Raw genomic sequence first — 16,043 nt, 5'->3', positions numbered from 1 at the left:
TGCACCTGAAGTCCCAGCTACTAGGGAGACTGAGGCAGGAGAATTGCTTGAACCCAGAGGCGGAGGTTGCAGTGAGGCGAGATCACACCACTGCACTCCAGCCTGGTGACAGAGCAAGACTCGGTCTCAAAAAAAATTGACGAGTTGTGACGTTAATGAATTGATGACTGTCTCTCAGGTATGGTGGGGAAGAAAAAAGACTGAGAAACAAACACAATCATAAAGCGCTATATTCTAATATAAGGCATTACCATTGCTCCTACTTTTGCATTTAATAAATACATCTCATATAGTGGATTTTCTTAAAACACAGCTTGCCTTTTCATTAAGTAATTACTCTAAGGAGTAATTTTAAAAGAAAATAAGTCCAACTGAGCTTTTGTGTTAACAATAGGAACTGGTAACATTTCCATTTCTCTTCTGTCATATAGACTAAAACTGTTAGGTTTAAAATAGTTCAATTACCTCCACAAGCTTTAAGAAAACTCTCTTAGTAACATCCTATGTTTTCAAAGTTAATTGGGTACTTTCACATATTTTATCCTTTAAAACATTATTAGACAGGACATTTCATGGGTAAATAATAGGGATACAATTATGCCACCATCTCTGAATATCATTCTTTCTTCATTTCCATTGCCATTGAAGTCCATTTTGTCATCTTTTATCTCAACTACTTCACCAGCTTCCTAAATAATCTTTCAACTATATTATCACTTCATCAGTCAGGAAGAATGATCTACCTAAAATACGAATCTCATTATATTACTCCCTAATTAAAATCCCTACAGCTGTCCTCACCAAGCTTGCAGCTTGGGCACTCTCTGAGAAAGACTTAAAGTGTGTTTCCTGACCAGGGTCCTGCTTACATTTCCAGCTTCATTTCTCACCACTCCCTACCCTGATCACAGTGAATTAACTCATAGTTTTCCAGAGGTGTCCTGATTCATCTTCTCTCCTGACCATGAGCAGGCTGCTTCCTTTACCTACCAGATTCTACTCTTCCACTTCACTTGGCTGACTATTGCCCATCCTTTTGGTCCCACCTGAGACTTTTCTTCCTTCTGAAAACCTCCTATGTCTGCTATAGAATGAGTTATCCCTTATTCCTTTGTGTTTCCATGGCACTTGTACTATGGTTATAATATCTTATTTACTTATCTATCAACTCTACTATATTAAAAACTACTAAATAACAGGAATTGTGTATTTTTATTATTAGAATTAGCGAATCCTCAATAGCAGTGTACACTTGAAGCTTAATAAAATTTAAGCGAATGAATGTGGTGGATCTGTCCAAGGTATGATGAGACCTTGAGTCCATGTCCTCTACATGTTGACCCACAGTGGTTGGTTTTCATTGTGCTCTGCTGTCTCCCAGTGCCATGACCTTGGTCTCCACGCTCTGCAGCTCTTGGTCTTCTCCCATTGTCTGTCTACAGCCTTTGCTTTGAGAAAGCTAAATTATGTATGGCCATATTTTAAATTAACTAACTGCAAGCCAAACCAAGTTTTTTCGCTTTAATTCAAGCATAGCCTTCCATTCTTAGGGGAGCTATTCATTATTAAGAAAACTTACCTGTGAGTATGCATGTAAGAATTCTGGCTAAGAATAAACTATTGTTCATGATTAAACAGTAATGGTGAAAGAAGCATGAGCAAGCCTGCCTCAGAAAAAGAAGTGGTAACAGATTGCTGTACTATGAAAACGGCATTCTGGCCTATATGCCATGAAAGACAGTCACCAAAAGTTCTTTCTGCTAAGTCCAAAATAACACTCAGAGAGGAAATTTTCAGAAAAAGTGTTTGAGGCTTAGCTAATTTATCTCTCACTTTTTACAGAGGAACATCAAAGGAATTCAGTTTTCAAAATGCACCTAAAGATAGAAATCAGATTCTCCCTGGAATTAGAAACTGTGGGGAGCATCTTTTTGTTGGCGATTAAATGGATTTTTTTTTTTTTTTTTTTACAAAAAATACATTCTATTCTCTTTCACAAGATATTGTAGGCCCTTATTCCACAAACAACCCTATGAGTCTCATATGAAACCTGCAGCAAGTTATGGAAGTGTTTTTTATCATTCTTACAACCGCCTTGCCATTAGAAAGGGACATAATAATTTTATTGTAGCACATACTCTGGGAAAGACCATAAACTTTTAATAGACTTGCAAAAAGGGAGTGTAACCTTTTCAATATTCTCTCTCATCTATTCTACCTTCTCCTCATATATAACGAATACCCTAGGGCCTAAGCCATGGATCAACACTTGGGAAAAAAATGTTGAGATTCAGCCTTTTCCCTGAATCTGAAAGTTACCTTGATTTAGCGCCCAAGAATAGTTCCTGCCTAGCTTCTTTCTGGTTCTTTTTGCAGCTCTTCAACTTCCAGACTTGTAGTCTATGTAGATTTGTGGTGACATTCTGACTTCATGTCTATTGTTATCATTTAGGGATTTTAAAATGCCAGAATAAACATCCTACAGTGTTTAAAGCTATCTTCACATTATCACGCATATTCATTTTCAGCATCATCATTGATTATACTTTCTGATCATATTCCCCTCTCTCTTAGACTGTCAAACTTCTTAGTTTACTTCCTAATATTGACAGCATCGCCAACTCTAAGCATGACTTCTCAAACAGGATGTTTGGTTAATTTTTTTGTGTTTCGTTGTTGTTCATTTGTTCGTTTTACCTTTTTGTTGCAATGTACAACATAACAACCTTCTTAGAAAATGCACAAAGAAACAAACAAAAATCTTTGAAGACAAACATGGCAGAGGAAAATAAATATTGCAAAAGAAGTGAGTCCTTAGGAAAAAAAAAGTGGAAAGAAAGTATGAGGAAAGCTGGATCTGTCATTCCAATGAAATCTGCATTATTCATTGCAGAATAATGCAACAATAAAGCCGTAAGTCACGTGTCAGCTGAACCCCTGAAAGCCTCACAGCATGAGAAAAGAACTAGCCACTTGAAGAGTAGGCAGTGGCTCTTAATTTCTATTTCTTGAAACAAAAAAGCCATTTTAAAATTGTCTGGGACCATAAGAAACTATTTTTGTAATGTTAACAGTTTTTTAAAGTCACAATAATAAAAATTGAAAGCATAATATTTTATATTTATTAGTTACTTCTGCCTCCAGCACTTTCCCTAAAAAAAGTAGGACCTTTACAGATGAAAAAGTATTTTTAAAAAAATTTTTTAATTACCTGAGAAGTTATTTCCTAAAAAAGTGTATTAAATCTTTTTCTTATGTCTATAAATGATAATCGTCTAAAAGTAAAGTATCAGCATTTTTACAGTCCCCTCCCCCCATCCACTGAAAACTTTCTTTACTAGACTCATGATTTTCACAAGTTTAAGAATTAAACTTGGAGTAAAGGACCTCCTAAGATCTGAAAAAGCCTGTGAACTGTATGTCCAGAAAGATGTAAATACATAATTATAGGTAGAAAATGTTGGGATGTTTTTCAAAAGCCCTCATAAATTCCTCCAAGGAACGCTTAGGGTTCATAAGAAAGGTCAGTGCTAGATAGTAAGTGCCTAAGGGCAGGGAAATGCCCTCTTGTGTGCATCTCTGGATCCTGTACAGTGTCAGCATTCATAGGGGTACTATAAACATTTGTTATATTGAATCATGCAGTATGTCTATACTTGGGTGGTGGTGTTGCTGTTGTTTGAGACAGAGTCTTCCTCTGTTGCCCAGGCTGGAGTGCAGTGGTGCAATCTTAGGTCACTGCAACCTCCACCTACCAGGTTCAAGCCATTCTCTCACCGCAGCTTCCCAAGTAGCTGGAACTACAGGGGTGAGCCACCATTCAGGGCCAATTTTGTATTTTTAGTAGAGACAGGATTTCGCCATGTTGCCTAGGCTGGTCTCAAACTCCTGAGTTCAAGGGATCCACTTGCCTTGGCCTCTCAAATTGCTGGGATTACAGGCATGAGCCACTGCACCTGGCAGGTATTATTGTTTGTTTGTTTTGTTTGGTTTTGTTTTTAAGAAGAATATAGTATTTAAAAGTTCATGAAGCAATTAAACCTTACTGATTCTGAGAGCAAAGAAGCAAAGAAAAATGTGCTAAATAGCAAACCTGCTACTTAAAGTAAACCTTTGGGAACTTAAGCAGGGCTGCTCACCAAATTATTCTGCTGAGTACAGAACTGATGTGGTCCTTAAATTACAGGGTTGATATATAATAATTAACATGTAGGCCTTGCAGAAAACAATATCACCTCTGCAGGGCATATCATTTTCTTTATTGATAAAAGTTTTTTACTGAAACCACAATGATATTAGGATGGGTAGGAGTGCCTTAGAGCTGCCCTTGAACATATATACACAGTGGTTAAGAAGAGATTCTTTGATGACTGACAAAAATTCAAGTCTAGTTTAATTGTTTTAGCAACATTACAGGTAGGCAAACAAGGCAAGAATGCAAATTACCAAGAGTTATGTTTCCTAGAGATTTGTCAATTTTGTAGCCTCTACTTATCGCAAGGCAAAGCTGTCTGACAGAGATTCTTTCTTCTGATTTACCCCTATTCTTTTCTCCTTTTTATTCCTCCTCTTAATATAAAATCTGGTAAATTTTAATTGACAAAACATCTCATAAGTTCCCACATGGACTTCTTTGCTTATCTCTTAGAAGGAACTCTAAACGGGAAATACATATATATTTTCTCTCTCACAGTTTATGGATTACATCCGAGGCAGATGATACAATTGGATAACTCTTTTTTTCCAGGATGAAACACATTATGAAAATAAAATACACTTTCACAAATGCCCATGACCTCAAGATAAATAGGTGGAACTCACAATATCTCAGAGATCACCTAGGAGAGAAGACATAACAACTTAGCCATAACTCGGCCTTTCAGAGAGCAACAGGTGTGGAATGTTCTAGAAAAATATTTTTTTGTTCCCTTCCCCCTTTTTATAAAGTATTCTCTCTCAGTGATCTGTTCAAAAGATTAACAACACTCATGGTCTAAAATGCTCAAGCTAAAACATGAAAACAAAAAACCAAAGCATGGATTCTATTAGACAACAAAACATGTCTCTCCTGAGAATGAAAATTCAACCATTCCAGTTTTTGACACCTGAGAATCTTGGATTCAGTGGATTCTGAATACCCCAATGAATTAAAATTAAAATGAGTACTTCTCTTCAGTAATATAACTTGTTAAAATTAGAGACAAATGAATCGGTGTTTCAGTAAAATACATATTCCTATTATAAGGCATGTAAGGAGTTGGGCTCCTAAAAGCAGGTGGCTAACTCTATCTACAACAAACATTTTGACAAGCTCCCACCAACATAATACATGGCATCAAAACAATCCAAAAGCAATTCAAACGATATCTTCACTTTAAGCAGCGGAGGCACTGGGCAAGCAAAATCTAATGAAGCTATATTTTCTATGGAAGGCAATTAGTAAATTGCTCATATTTTGCTGCTGAAAGAATACATCAGCATGAACAGATGGAAATTTAGAATTCCAAAAATGGAATTAGAGACATTGATTTAACTTTCACCAGGCAAATGAAAACCGCAAAGTATAAATTGCTCTTTCTATAATTAAGTACATAATTAGAGTGCATCAAATTCATATCCATTGTAGCTCATTTCTTCCTCCTCATTTCTAAATTTATATACATTCTAACAAACCTACTTAGAGTTCAACTCCACACTGAAAGAGTTTTCTGTGACAGATAGATGGTACTAAACTGTTTCTCAAATTAAGCCTGCCATGGGTCATACTAGCTTTTTCACAGCATGACGCATGCTGCAATAAGAATCCTAAGACTCAAAGAGGTAGTCCTTGTGTCAGGACAGATGGAGAGAACAGCTGAGGGAGGAATTCAGCCAGTTTATTAACTCCATGTGAGTAGAACAAATCATATTTAAAAGAATTCATAGGGACATTTAGTCTGAAAAACAGAATTTAAATGATGGCAATTTTAGAATGGAGAAAAGAGGATAATGATGTCTCATAGTACAATGTCACTCAGTTACCTCTTTGTCTTTCTACCTCCAGGAAACAAAAGGTCACCAGTGACCTGCATACAGATTATAGACCAAACTGTGATGGGCACTTGGGAAATACGTGGACTGATTGTCAAGTTTAAAATATACAACAAACACTATATAACATATTATGGAAATAAAATCACTAACATGCTAAACATTTCAGACACTTGAAACTATTCACATTTTTAATTATTCTTTCCTTATTCTAGAGTAGTCTGTCTTACTAGTGGAAATATTTATGGGAACTTAGATAAAATTTTTGTTTGTTATTTCTAAAATGCTAGAAATAACTTGAGAAATCTTTTTGAGAATAAGCTCCTTTATAAAAACCCCCAAATAGGTCTTTCTGAGAAAACGCAATTGATGTGCTTTATCAAGTAGAGTAATATGTTTAGTTTATAAGCTTTCCAAGTTGAAATCCAAAGTAATACGCATATTTCAAAAAATCTAAAGAAGTAGAAAGGTGGAAACTTATTAAAAATGAGCACACAGATATAGCATCAAGAAATAAACTAGTAGTAAAATCCAAGGTCCTATCCAGCATGATAGATACTGTGAATCTTTTCTATTAATAAAAAATAAGACGTTTTTTCTACTCATAAAAGGTTTTTTAAAAAGTTTTATTATTTTAGCTAAACGGAGTTTTGTCTTCTTAATAAAAATTTTCAAATTTCTATGAAAAAGTCATTAAATAACTCAAGCTTTACAGTATTTAAATATTTGATAGGCATTTTCTGCCACTCAAGAGTTGCTACTAAATTTTATATAGCAAACTTCATATGCAAACTGACTTCCTTCTGAGGCAAACCAAGTAACAGCAAACAAAAATAATGTCTATTGACTATTTTAAGTACATGACTGTGCCCTGTGGGGAAAATCAGGAAACAAAAACAGTAGTTTCAGAATTTCAGATGGATTCGTTATTCAGAAATTGTCTTGAAGACATGCCCTAACCTTTTGATATCACTCATCAAAGGAAAATGTCACTAACAAAGACTTTAATCCCCTTTACTCCCAATGGGAGATACAGTCTGAACAGAGAGCTGTTTGCATTTACAACTCATTTAAATCATTTAAATCATCTTCGCCAGATACTTCAGGTTTAACTTACAGAGCTACACTCAGATAAACCAATTTAATAAAAGGGTAATAAAATATTTGAAGCAAACATATGTTTATTTTATTCAGTGGTTTATCTCCCCAAACAGTAGATATCTACTGATGAACTATTTGAACATTAGATGCATCAAATTCATATTCATTGTAGCTCATATTTTTCCTTATCATTCCTACGTTCATATATAGTGAGTCTAGCAAAATGTATTGCTTATAGTTATAATCAAGTATATTTATAACCCTACTCTTCACCATGTTGTTTCAGGAATTTATTATGGATTTAAGAGAATTCAGTAGAAGACAACTAGCAAAGCTACAGTTAATAAAGTCAGAAGCAATGCAAACAAGATCTCATTCATGGAGTAGATTTAATAGAGCAAGTAACACAGGATATTCATAATTAAATGATATTAGCTTTTACAGTAAAAATGGATTTGAGAGAATTAAAAGTCAGTCGTAATAATGAATGAGAATAATTCTTTCCCATCACCATCAATCATCTAAATTATGTTTGAAGGCTTCAGATGATCAATAAATTAACAGATAAATCTTTAAACCATAAATTAAATACTTTTATTTAGTTGCTATAGTAAATAGAAAGGTTTAATTTATAATTTAAATATTTATTTTTATATTTTTATGTTTAGCATAGCAACTTTAGGATTCTTTGCTTTTCAGTAATAATTAAGCATTTGGGTTACCAAGCTTGGTCAAGACTTTTTGTTTGTTTGTTTGTTTGTTTTCCTGTCTCCCAGGTTGAAGTGCAGTGGTGCAATCTCGGCTCACTGCAACGTCTGTCTCCCAGGTTCAAAGGATTCTCCTGCTTCAGTCTCCCCAGTAGCTGACGCTACAGGGGGCCACCACCATGCCTTGCTAATTTTTGTATTTTTAGTAGAGACAGGGTTTCACCATTGTGGCCAGGCTGGTCTCAAACTCCTGATCTCAAGTGATCAACCCACCTCGGCCTCCCAAAGTGCTGGGATTACAGGCGTGAGCCACCTTGCCCAGCAGGACATTGTTTTATATTCAGTCAAATAATAATTTAAAAATCATAGCTAAAAGTGGATAAGCATAATTTGTTAATTATGATTTAAAGCAGTTGATGCACATCTGGTTGAAGATTAGCAGCTTCTCACTGCAATTTAGTTATAACTGATTAATATTTCAAGGGACATGGAATTTCAGATTCTACAGTCAGGAAATCATACACTAAACAAGTGAAATAATCAAGTAAAGTAGATAACTCATATTTGAAAGAGTGTATTTTGTTTCTTTAGGAGATGATAAGTTATCAAAGATTCCCATTCAATAAAAATTGCTGTTAACTATCAGAAACCTACCAAGAACAATAAAAGTAGGGACCTGTTTTTTTTCATTTTTTGTTTAAAAATTCAATGCTGAATCACCATCACCTAGGTCCGTGTGGAACACAAAGTGGGGGCTCAGTAAATATTTATAAAATAAGTGAACAAATACTAAACTGTTAACAAGTAGTGAAAGCTTATTTGAATAACGCTGTTGGAAAGGAAGAAATAAAGAAGAGGTGAGTGAGAAGAAAGTGACAGAGGTCTTTCCTAGTGATAGAGGTATTTCCTATGGCAGCAGAAGAGTAGATTTACAGCAACCTAAAAGAAAACAGATGGCTGAATCCTTTCACTCCCCTCATGTACATGTGGTCCAACATTGTCTTAACAAGACTGTAGCCCTACAACCAACAACTGAAAGATGGACATCAACATATAAATGGAAGGAACTGCATACATTCAGTGGAAACCCCAATGAGAAATACGCTTCTGCCAAGATTATATCAGGTTGGTATAGCAGTTGTGACTTCTTGGCAAGAAATCATGAAATACCAGAAGAAATTAAATAGTTGTTAGAAGGATGCTTTCTTCACTTTACTAGTGACGGTATCTGAGCACCTCTTTTAATATCTAAAGTCTCCTCACCAGAGGAATTGTGCTTAGTTCCCTGGTTACTTCCCTTTTTCTTAGGTATTTCAGAATTGTGAATAAGGAAAGAATGACCTGGTAAATGCCAGCCCTGGAAACATGTGCTCACAGATGCTGTCCTCCCACTTTTTTTAGTTGCTCTTTTTCTCAGGGGGCTGGACTCTGTTAGGCCGAATTTCCCAGGTTTATCTGTCAGTTGCCTTAGGGATGGTCTCAGCCAACAGGAGGGAGATACCACCAGGAGACATTTCTCTCCATACTTTTTTCCAGTATGGAAAAAAATATCTTATCTGTGTCTGTGACTCCAGCTCCCACTGAATGGGTCATCACTACCTGGGCTCCAGTAAACCACCCCCAAGCTCTCAGGTTGATAGTAGCTTCCCATTTGCTTATCTCTGTGTTGGTCCAAGGGTATCTGCTTTTGACTTCTGCGCTGCAATCTGAGAACATCCTTATCTTTGACACCCTTTAAACACCCTTTAGGGTCTCATCTGCCTAGACTTCTGATCTTAAACCACATGTCTCTCCTGACTGTCCAGCTGGCCTTGACTGCCTGGCCTACATATCTGCATCAGTTCTCTCTCTGGATTGCTCAGATCAAGCTCTGGAACCTGTTCTACTTTGACCACAGGCTTCTGATTCCCTTCTCTCTCCTTTCTGATGCCATGTCTAGCTCTATTCCATTCACCTCATCATGGTTGCTGGTCCTATAGTTGATCAAAGTTGAAAAGCGGCTACTCTGAATGTTGATGTTTGCTGAGCTGCAGGACAAAACCACTCTACAATGATCTCTAAGTTCCCGCTTCAGATTTACCTTGAACAGATTTTCAGACACAGGCAACATCAAAGTCTACATGTTTATGTCACAAGAAGATTAAAAATAATGTGTATTTCCTGCATGTGTTCATCCCTTCCATGCATCCTCTTTGGCAATATCCAGTAAGATATAATGGCAGACAAGAAGATGGATAAAATCATGTCAGACAGTAACTCTGCTTCACGGGGCATGAAATCTATGATGGTCTTGTAATAAAATAGCTTAATATAGTCAGGTTAACTTGTTTCTATAAATTCTTTCACTGTAGGCAAAAATAACATAATCGCTAAAGTAATGAACTAGTAAATAATAATATCAATAAAGTATTTAAGACCCTCTTAATTACTTTACATTATAAACAAATGGTAAATGTGTAATAGTGTTGACTATTCTGGGCTCATATTTTCTAAGTGTTTATTTTAATTGAACTTCAGCACAAATACATGTAAGTGTTACTCTGTTTCTCAGGTTATACTCTCACTGGGAATCCAAAGATCAGGTTGTTTAATTCAGGATCTATATTGATAGGTTAAATTCCCACCCTTCCCTGTCCCAATTCCCAAATTAATCTTGAGTTAGGTAAAAAATAACAAACAAGCTCAGCACTGGCCCTTTTTACCAAATCACCTTCCAGTCAAACTGGATGAATTAGTTACACCTTTTTTCTTACTCTAGTTGAGGATGTCATGTGTCCTTCGATTCCCAAACAAAATACGCCCACTCTCTCTCTGTGGTCTACATTATACCTGGAGTACCATTTCCAGGCCTCGTTTCCAGCATTCTCTTCTGGAACTTTCATTTGGCTGCCACACAGAAGTTTCTATGTTTCCTGCCAGCTGTCCTCTGGGTTCTCAAGTACCCTAGGTTCACCCACTAGAGAAAAACATTTCAAAATGCCAGTGGCCCAAGCAGCTCAACCTGCCTCTCTGCCCTAATTCCAAGAGTAAGGTTTCAGCCATTAACATATCTGGGCCTCTCTGAAACAGAGCCTTCAACACAGTGGTCTATCTGGTTGATCACCACTGGCCATGAAGCTTGGCCCCAGCACCTCTCCCATCTTAGGGGATGGTTCTAGTCTCAAGTCTAGATCCTTCCTTTTAGTCAAGGCTTGAGGAATCGAAAAGTGCCCACTGACTCCATATGTTTGTAATAGCCTTCTTCATGATGATTTCTTTGAGTTTTTGAAGAATTTGGTTTTGCCTGAACACACACCTCCCTCTCCCGCGTCCTCTCCCTATGCCCTTGCAAGAACAAGAACTGCAGGATAGAGCCTTTTATAAGACTATTGTACTCAGGAGCTTTCTTGAAGTGCTCTGAAATTTCTGGCAGAAATAAAACTGCTTTTAAAAATAGTTACAGCTTATGTTCGTCATAAATCCCCTTCTTATGTGCCCTGAGAAATAGTTAATCAACTCTTCCTTAGCTTGGAGTTCACCCAGATGCTCCTTAAAGGTGCTCTATAGCCCCATTCTCAGGGGTGAAGGCACCACTGCATCCTAGAAGGGTGGCTAAACTCAATAATCTGGTAAGAGATAAGGCAATAAAGCTTCAAGAACAATGCATTTTCCTCCAACAGGGCACAAGGAAGATATTAAACTGAGTTCCCCAAAACAATCCCAAATATCTCCTACTTTTCCCAAAGTATAGAGAATAATAATCAGGATTTGTGGACTCTATAATCTGTTTTTATTTTGGTTTAAACTAACAACACTAGATGCTCTTCCAGCTGGCAAAGAAGAGGTAGGTATACATCAGACAAAAGAAAAAGAAAAAATGGACCTAAAATAATTTGGGAATTAGATCATCTTCACCGTTATTCAAAAAATAAATGTTGTAGAATATTTCTGCAATATCTTGTCCAGCTAGTCTTTTTCACCAGATGCATATATCCTTTTCTAATATCAAAAGGTAGTAAAGCTATGCATGTAAAAGTCATAATAGTAATGGTATTATAAGGGTAAGAATAATTTATATGATTCTTACTGACTGCTAAGCACTTGATAAGTACTTTATGCACATTAACTCTTCAAAATCTCAGAATGCTATGCTGTAAATATGATGAGAAAAGAGAACTTTCTTAGTTTAGAAAACTGAATTGTAGAAAGGTTAAGAAGCTTGATCAAAGCAAATTAGTAATGGACAGAACAGAAATTTAAACCTAACTCAGCTTTCATATCTATGAAGATGCAAACAACTCAACCAATTACATTTGTGTGCAATATATTTGCCCTCTTAATGAACACTGAACCAGAGTTAGAGCATCTTCCAATTGTTTCATGAAAAAGCATTGACATTGTATGCGACTTGCGTGTTCCATTTTGAAACCACACTGTTATTCTAAACATTATTTGAATAACAACTTGCTAATAATTTGAACAGTTACTTCAAAATATTTATGTACTATTACTACACAGATAAATTATTCTTGAGCTTAGCATCCAATTTTAAATACTTTCAAACTCATGCATACATGACTAATTTTTCCTCTTAGAATTATGAAAATATTCATTCATGTGCTCTTCTCATTTGATTTTTGTACTTTGGTAGTTTCGGAAACATGATAAGATAGCTCATAGTATGATTAATAGCTTAGTACACATAACATGTCTATACTCTTTCCACTTTTCCTCTAAATTATCACATTATCAGAGTTTCTCCTTTATCTCTTGTCCTCTTGCCATTATTTCCATCCAATGAAACTTATTTTTCTTCTCTCACACCTTTGAATTTCCTTCCCTCTCTAACAGGACGTGAGTTACTTGAAGGCTCTTTGATCAGAATGAAAATCCTAATTATTTGATACTTCCATTTATTTGGATTATAAAGACATACAGGAGTACATTTTGTAAAAGTCTTGTCAGCCCTGGCAGAAGATACATCACACTATTATAATTTTGCCATGTGTCCATAAAGAAAGGTCATCTTATTTTAGACATATGTTCACATGCAATAACAGAGACGTGAATTCTAAGGATATTGCAGAAAGCATAGTTGACTACTGATTCTGCAGAAAGCAAAGGTGACTACAGACTTCAGGATCTGTCTCTTCTTAGTTGTGACCACTGTTATGCACTTCATAGAGTAATAAATCGTTCTTCCCCTAGTATCGGGATTCCCATCTCTTCACTACAAAATGTCTAGATGTAAGACATGTTTACCCTTGTACAATCAATGATCTCAGTCTAGATGTCAAATACTTGCTTGTTCTGTGTATTAACTGATTTCTTTTCCTGGACCTGAAGCCTGTATCAGATCCTTCCCCTAAAATTCATGCATTCTGCCTTGTTGCTAGCCATGCCCTAGCATGCCAATATCAAAATGATTAAGAAAAAGGCTCTAGCTATTTTAGTATCCTAAATATTATCTTTTCATTCTACAAAGCATTTTTTTCATAAAAAGTTAAAATAAATTTAAAAACTCATTGATACTATTCAGTATGATGTTGTTATAGATTCCAAGCAACTATCTCTTTTATAGGCAACATACTTACAAGTGAATTACAAATGCAGACTTTATGACTCTAATTAAACTCTAGGCCACAACGCATTAAAACCAGATTAAACACATTAAGTTAGATATAAGAAAAAATAAATATGTGACATACTGAGGCCAAAATTAACATGACTCTAAATAAATAAGGAGAAGCAATTTCGAATAAGTTATATTTATATAACAGTTTTATCAACATAACCTAAAATATTTTCTTGAATTTCATCAGAGATAAAATTTTTATACTTAATTTTCATATACAGTTACATCATATTTTCTCTCACCCACTCACTTCATTACTTCATTCCATCTCAAGAATATCTTTGCAAGTATTTCCCAAGTGTGAGACACTAGAAGAGGTTCTATATTTTAGTTGTAAGAATTTACATTAATTTTAGGAGCATTATAATTAAACTCAGAAATATTTAATTGTAGGGATTTTATTTTGTAAGAATCAAATAAAATGACTAAAAATTAACTTAAGGCAAAATGAAACTTCAACATCATTGTAAAACTAATTAAGAGAGCCGATCTTTAAAAAAATGTAATGCAGGATGATTACACTTCGGTTTCCACATTTGGGAGACTCATTAATCACTTAAGTGTTTTCTCTGAAGTTTTTAAATGCTTAAAGGTTGGGTTACATTATGAAAAGGAGCTCTTGAATATTGTGTCTGTAAAGTTCAACTATTGAGTCCTCCCTGCCATCTTTCATATCTTCTCTAGTGAAGAATGAAGAAATGGGAATTATGTGTTTGAATCTGGCACCCTGACATAGAAAAACACATGGTGAAGCAGAGGGAAGAAAACTGAAAGAAAGTGAAAATATCCTCAAGAATACCTTGGGGAAATAAACAGTATTTCAAATGAAAGATTAAGAACAAATCCAAACAAATGAATTTGAAGGTGTTATGTAAAAGGAAATGAGATGATTTATCACAGGTACTCTAAGAATTTGAGAAGCTTTTCATGTTTGTGGGAGAAGGTAACGCTGCTGACAGGAACATTTCAAGGTGGTACAGAAAGGAAATTCTCATCAGGAGGCCTCTAGAGCACACATGGGCAACAGCAAGACCCCCTTGCCCTGCTCGGCCTGGATTCATACAGAAGAAAGGAGAGAGGTAAAGATAAAAGAAGGAGGTTGAATAGAAGGTATTAAATGGTTAAAAAATATGTTTTAAGATAGAAAGAGTTAAGCTTCTGAGAAGATTCTCCATGTCTGGGTATAAGACCTGGAGATACATCATACCGATCACCCTGAAGGAATGCACTTACTGAAATACCCACTTCTAGTTCGTCTAGTTCATGGAAGGTTTCACAAGGCACCAATGGTCTTATAAAAACTTTCTCACTGAAATATCCTTAAGTATCACATTTTACTAGTGGCAGGTATCTTTTTAAAAAAATGCAAGCAAAGCAACTTGTCCTCTGTTGTTTCATACCATTAAGTTTGCATTAGAAGAGGCTTACAGTTAAACACGCAAGAAGAAATACAAGTGTTAGCAATTTAACAGAAACAATGGTAGTGTGTCATGGACATCTAAGGCTTATTGGACTAAATCATCCCCTCTTATAGTAAGCTCTGTAAAAAATATATTTAAAACATATGTTGAAGAAAATAACTTTTAGAGGGGCAGATAATAGGCTTTGGACTTAGAAAATTTATACAAGTCCATTGTGAATTACTTTGTCATCTAGTTTTGTTCAGTTTTTGCTATGAACTGTGCTTTGTTTGTGAAAGTAAAGGAAGCCTATTTCTTACCGCCTCCACTTCAGCTGGGTCATACCAGACATTGATGTAGGGATGCTGTAAGGCGTCGTCCACTGATATTCGTTTTGCTGGATCAATCACTAACATCTTTGACAACAAGTCCCTGGCTTGGCTGGCTAAAACAATAAATGAGAAAAATAATTAGTAAGATTTTGATTTCAGTAAGGAAATTTGTTGAACAGAGAGGAAATTAAGAAAATAAAGTATGGAATAGTATCTTCCTTCCAAACATCAGGTAAATTCTTTGATGTGATGGAAAGGAAATGCATTTTACACCCGTTTCTTTGTGTCCCTAAGCCTAAGGCTTCATTTTGAGGCTAAGGGTTATACTGCTTTGAGTATAAAATTATTCAAATAATTTTATACTCAAATTTCTAAGTAAAATGTATCAACCCAGAGAGTTTACGCAAGCAAAGTAATCATCTTTGGTAACCTGTGTGAATATAGGATAAACAGAATAAAGTGCATGGAAAGTGTAAATGCATGATGTTCAACAAATGTGTGGATGCCTGTTTGAAGTTAATTAACATGTATGTCTTTATATTCTTATTCATACAACGAAATTATCAGAATTTTAATTTAATTCAAGTATACAAATTGACGTAACAGTTTGAATCAGACAAATTTCTTTTCTTTCTCTGTTTATTAATTTAATTTAATTTTATTTATTTATTTATTTTTGAGACAGGATCTCCCTCTGTTGCCAGGCTGGAGTGCAGCAGAATGACCACAGCTCACTGCAGCCTGGAACTCCTGGGCTCAAAGGATCCTCCCATCTCAGCTTCCCACGTAACTGGAACTACAGGCATGCACCATCATGTCCGGCTTTTTTATATTATGATTTTTTTTTTTTTTTTTTTAA

The 16,043-nt window shown here is 35.5% G+C and overlaps 1 protein-coding gene across 7 annotated transcripts in view; it reads right to left on the bottom strand.

Annotated features, from left to right (window-relative positions):
* Positions 1–16,043, bottom strand: part of MAPK10 (mitogen-activated protein kinase 10) — a 314,404-nt gene that overhangs the window by 35,626 nt on the left and 262,735 nt on the right. For all 7 annotated transcript variants that reach the window (XM_017545154.2, XM_017545151.2, XM_017545153.2 and 4 more), the window contains exon 11: positions 15,173–15,297. In XM_017545154.2, coding sequence (XP_017400643.1) covers positions 15,173–15,297 — 125 coding nt within the window. The remainder of the gene's footprint in view (positions 1–15,172; positions 15,298–16,043) is intronic.

This window comes from Cebus imitator, unplaced genomic scaffold (genome assembly GCF_001604975.1).
Source record: "Cebus imitator isolate Cc_AM_T3 unplaced genomic scaffold, Cebus_imitator-1.0 Scaffold177, whole genome shotgun sequence".
Lineage (NCBI taxonomy): Eukaryota > Metazoa > Chordata > Mammalia > Primates > Cebidae > Cebus > Cebus imitator.
This window is presented reverse-complemented; position numbering and strand designations above follow the sequence as displayed.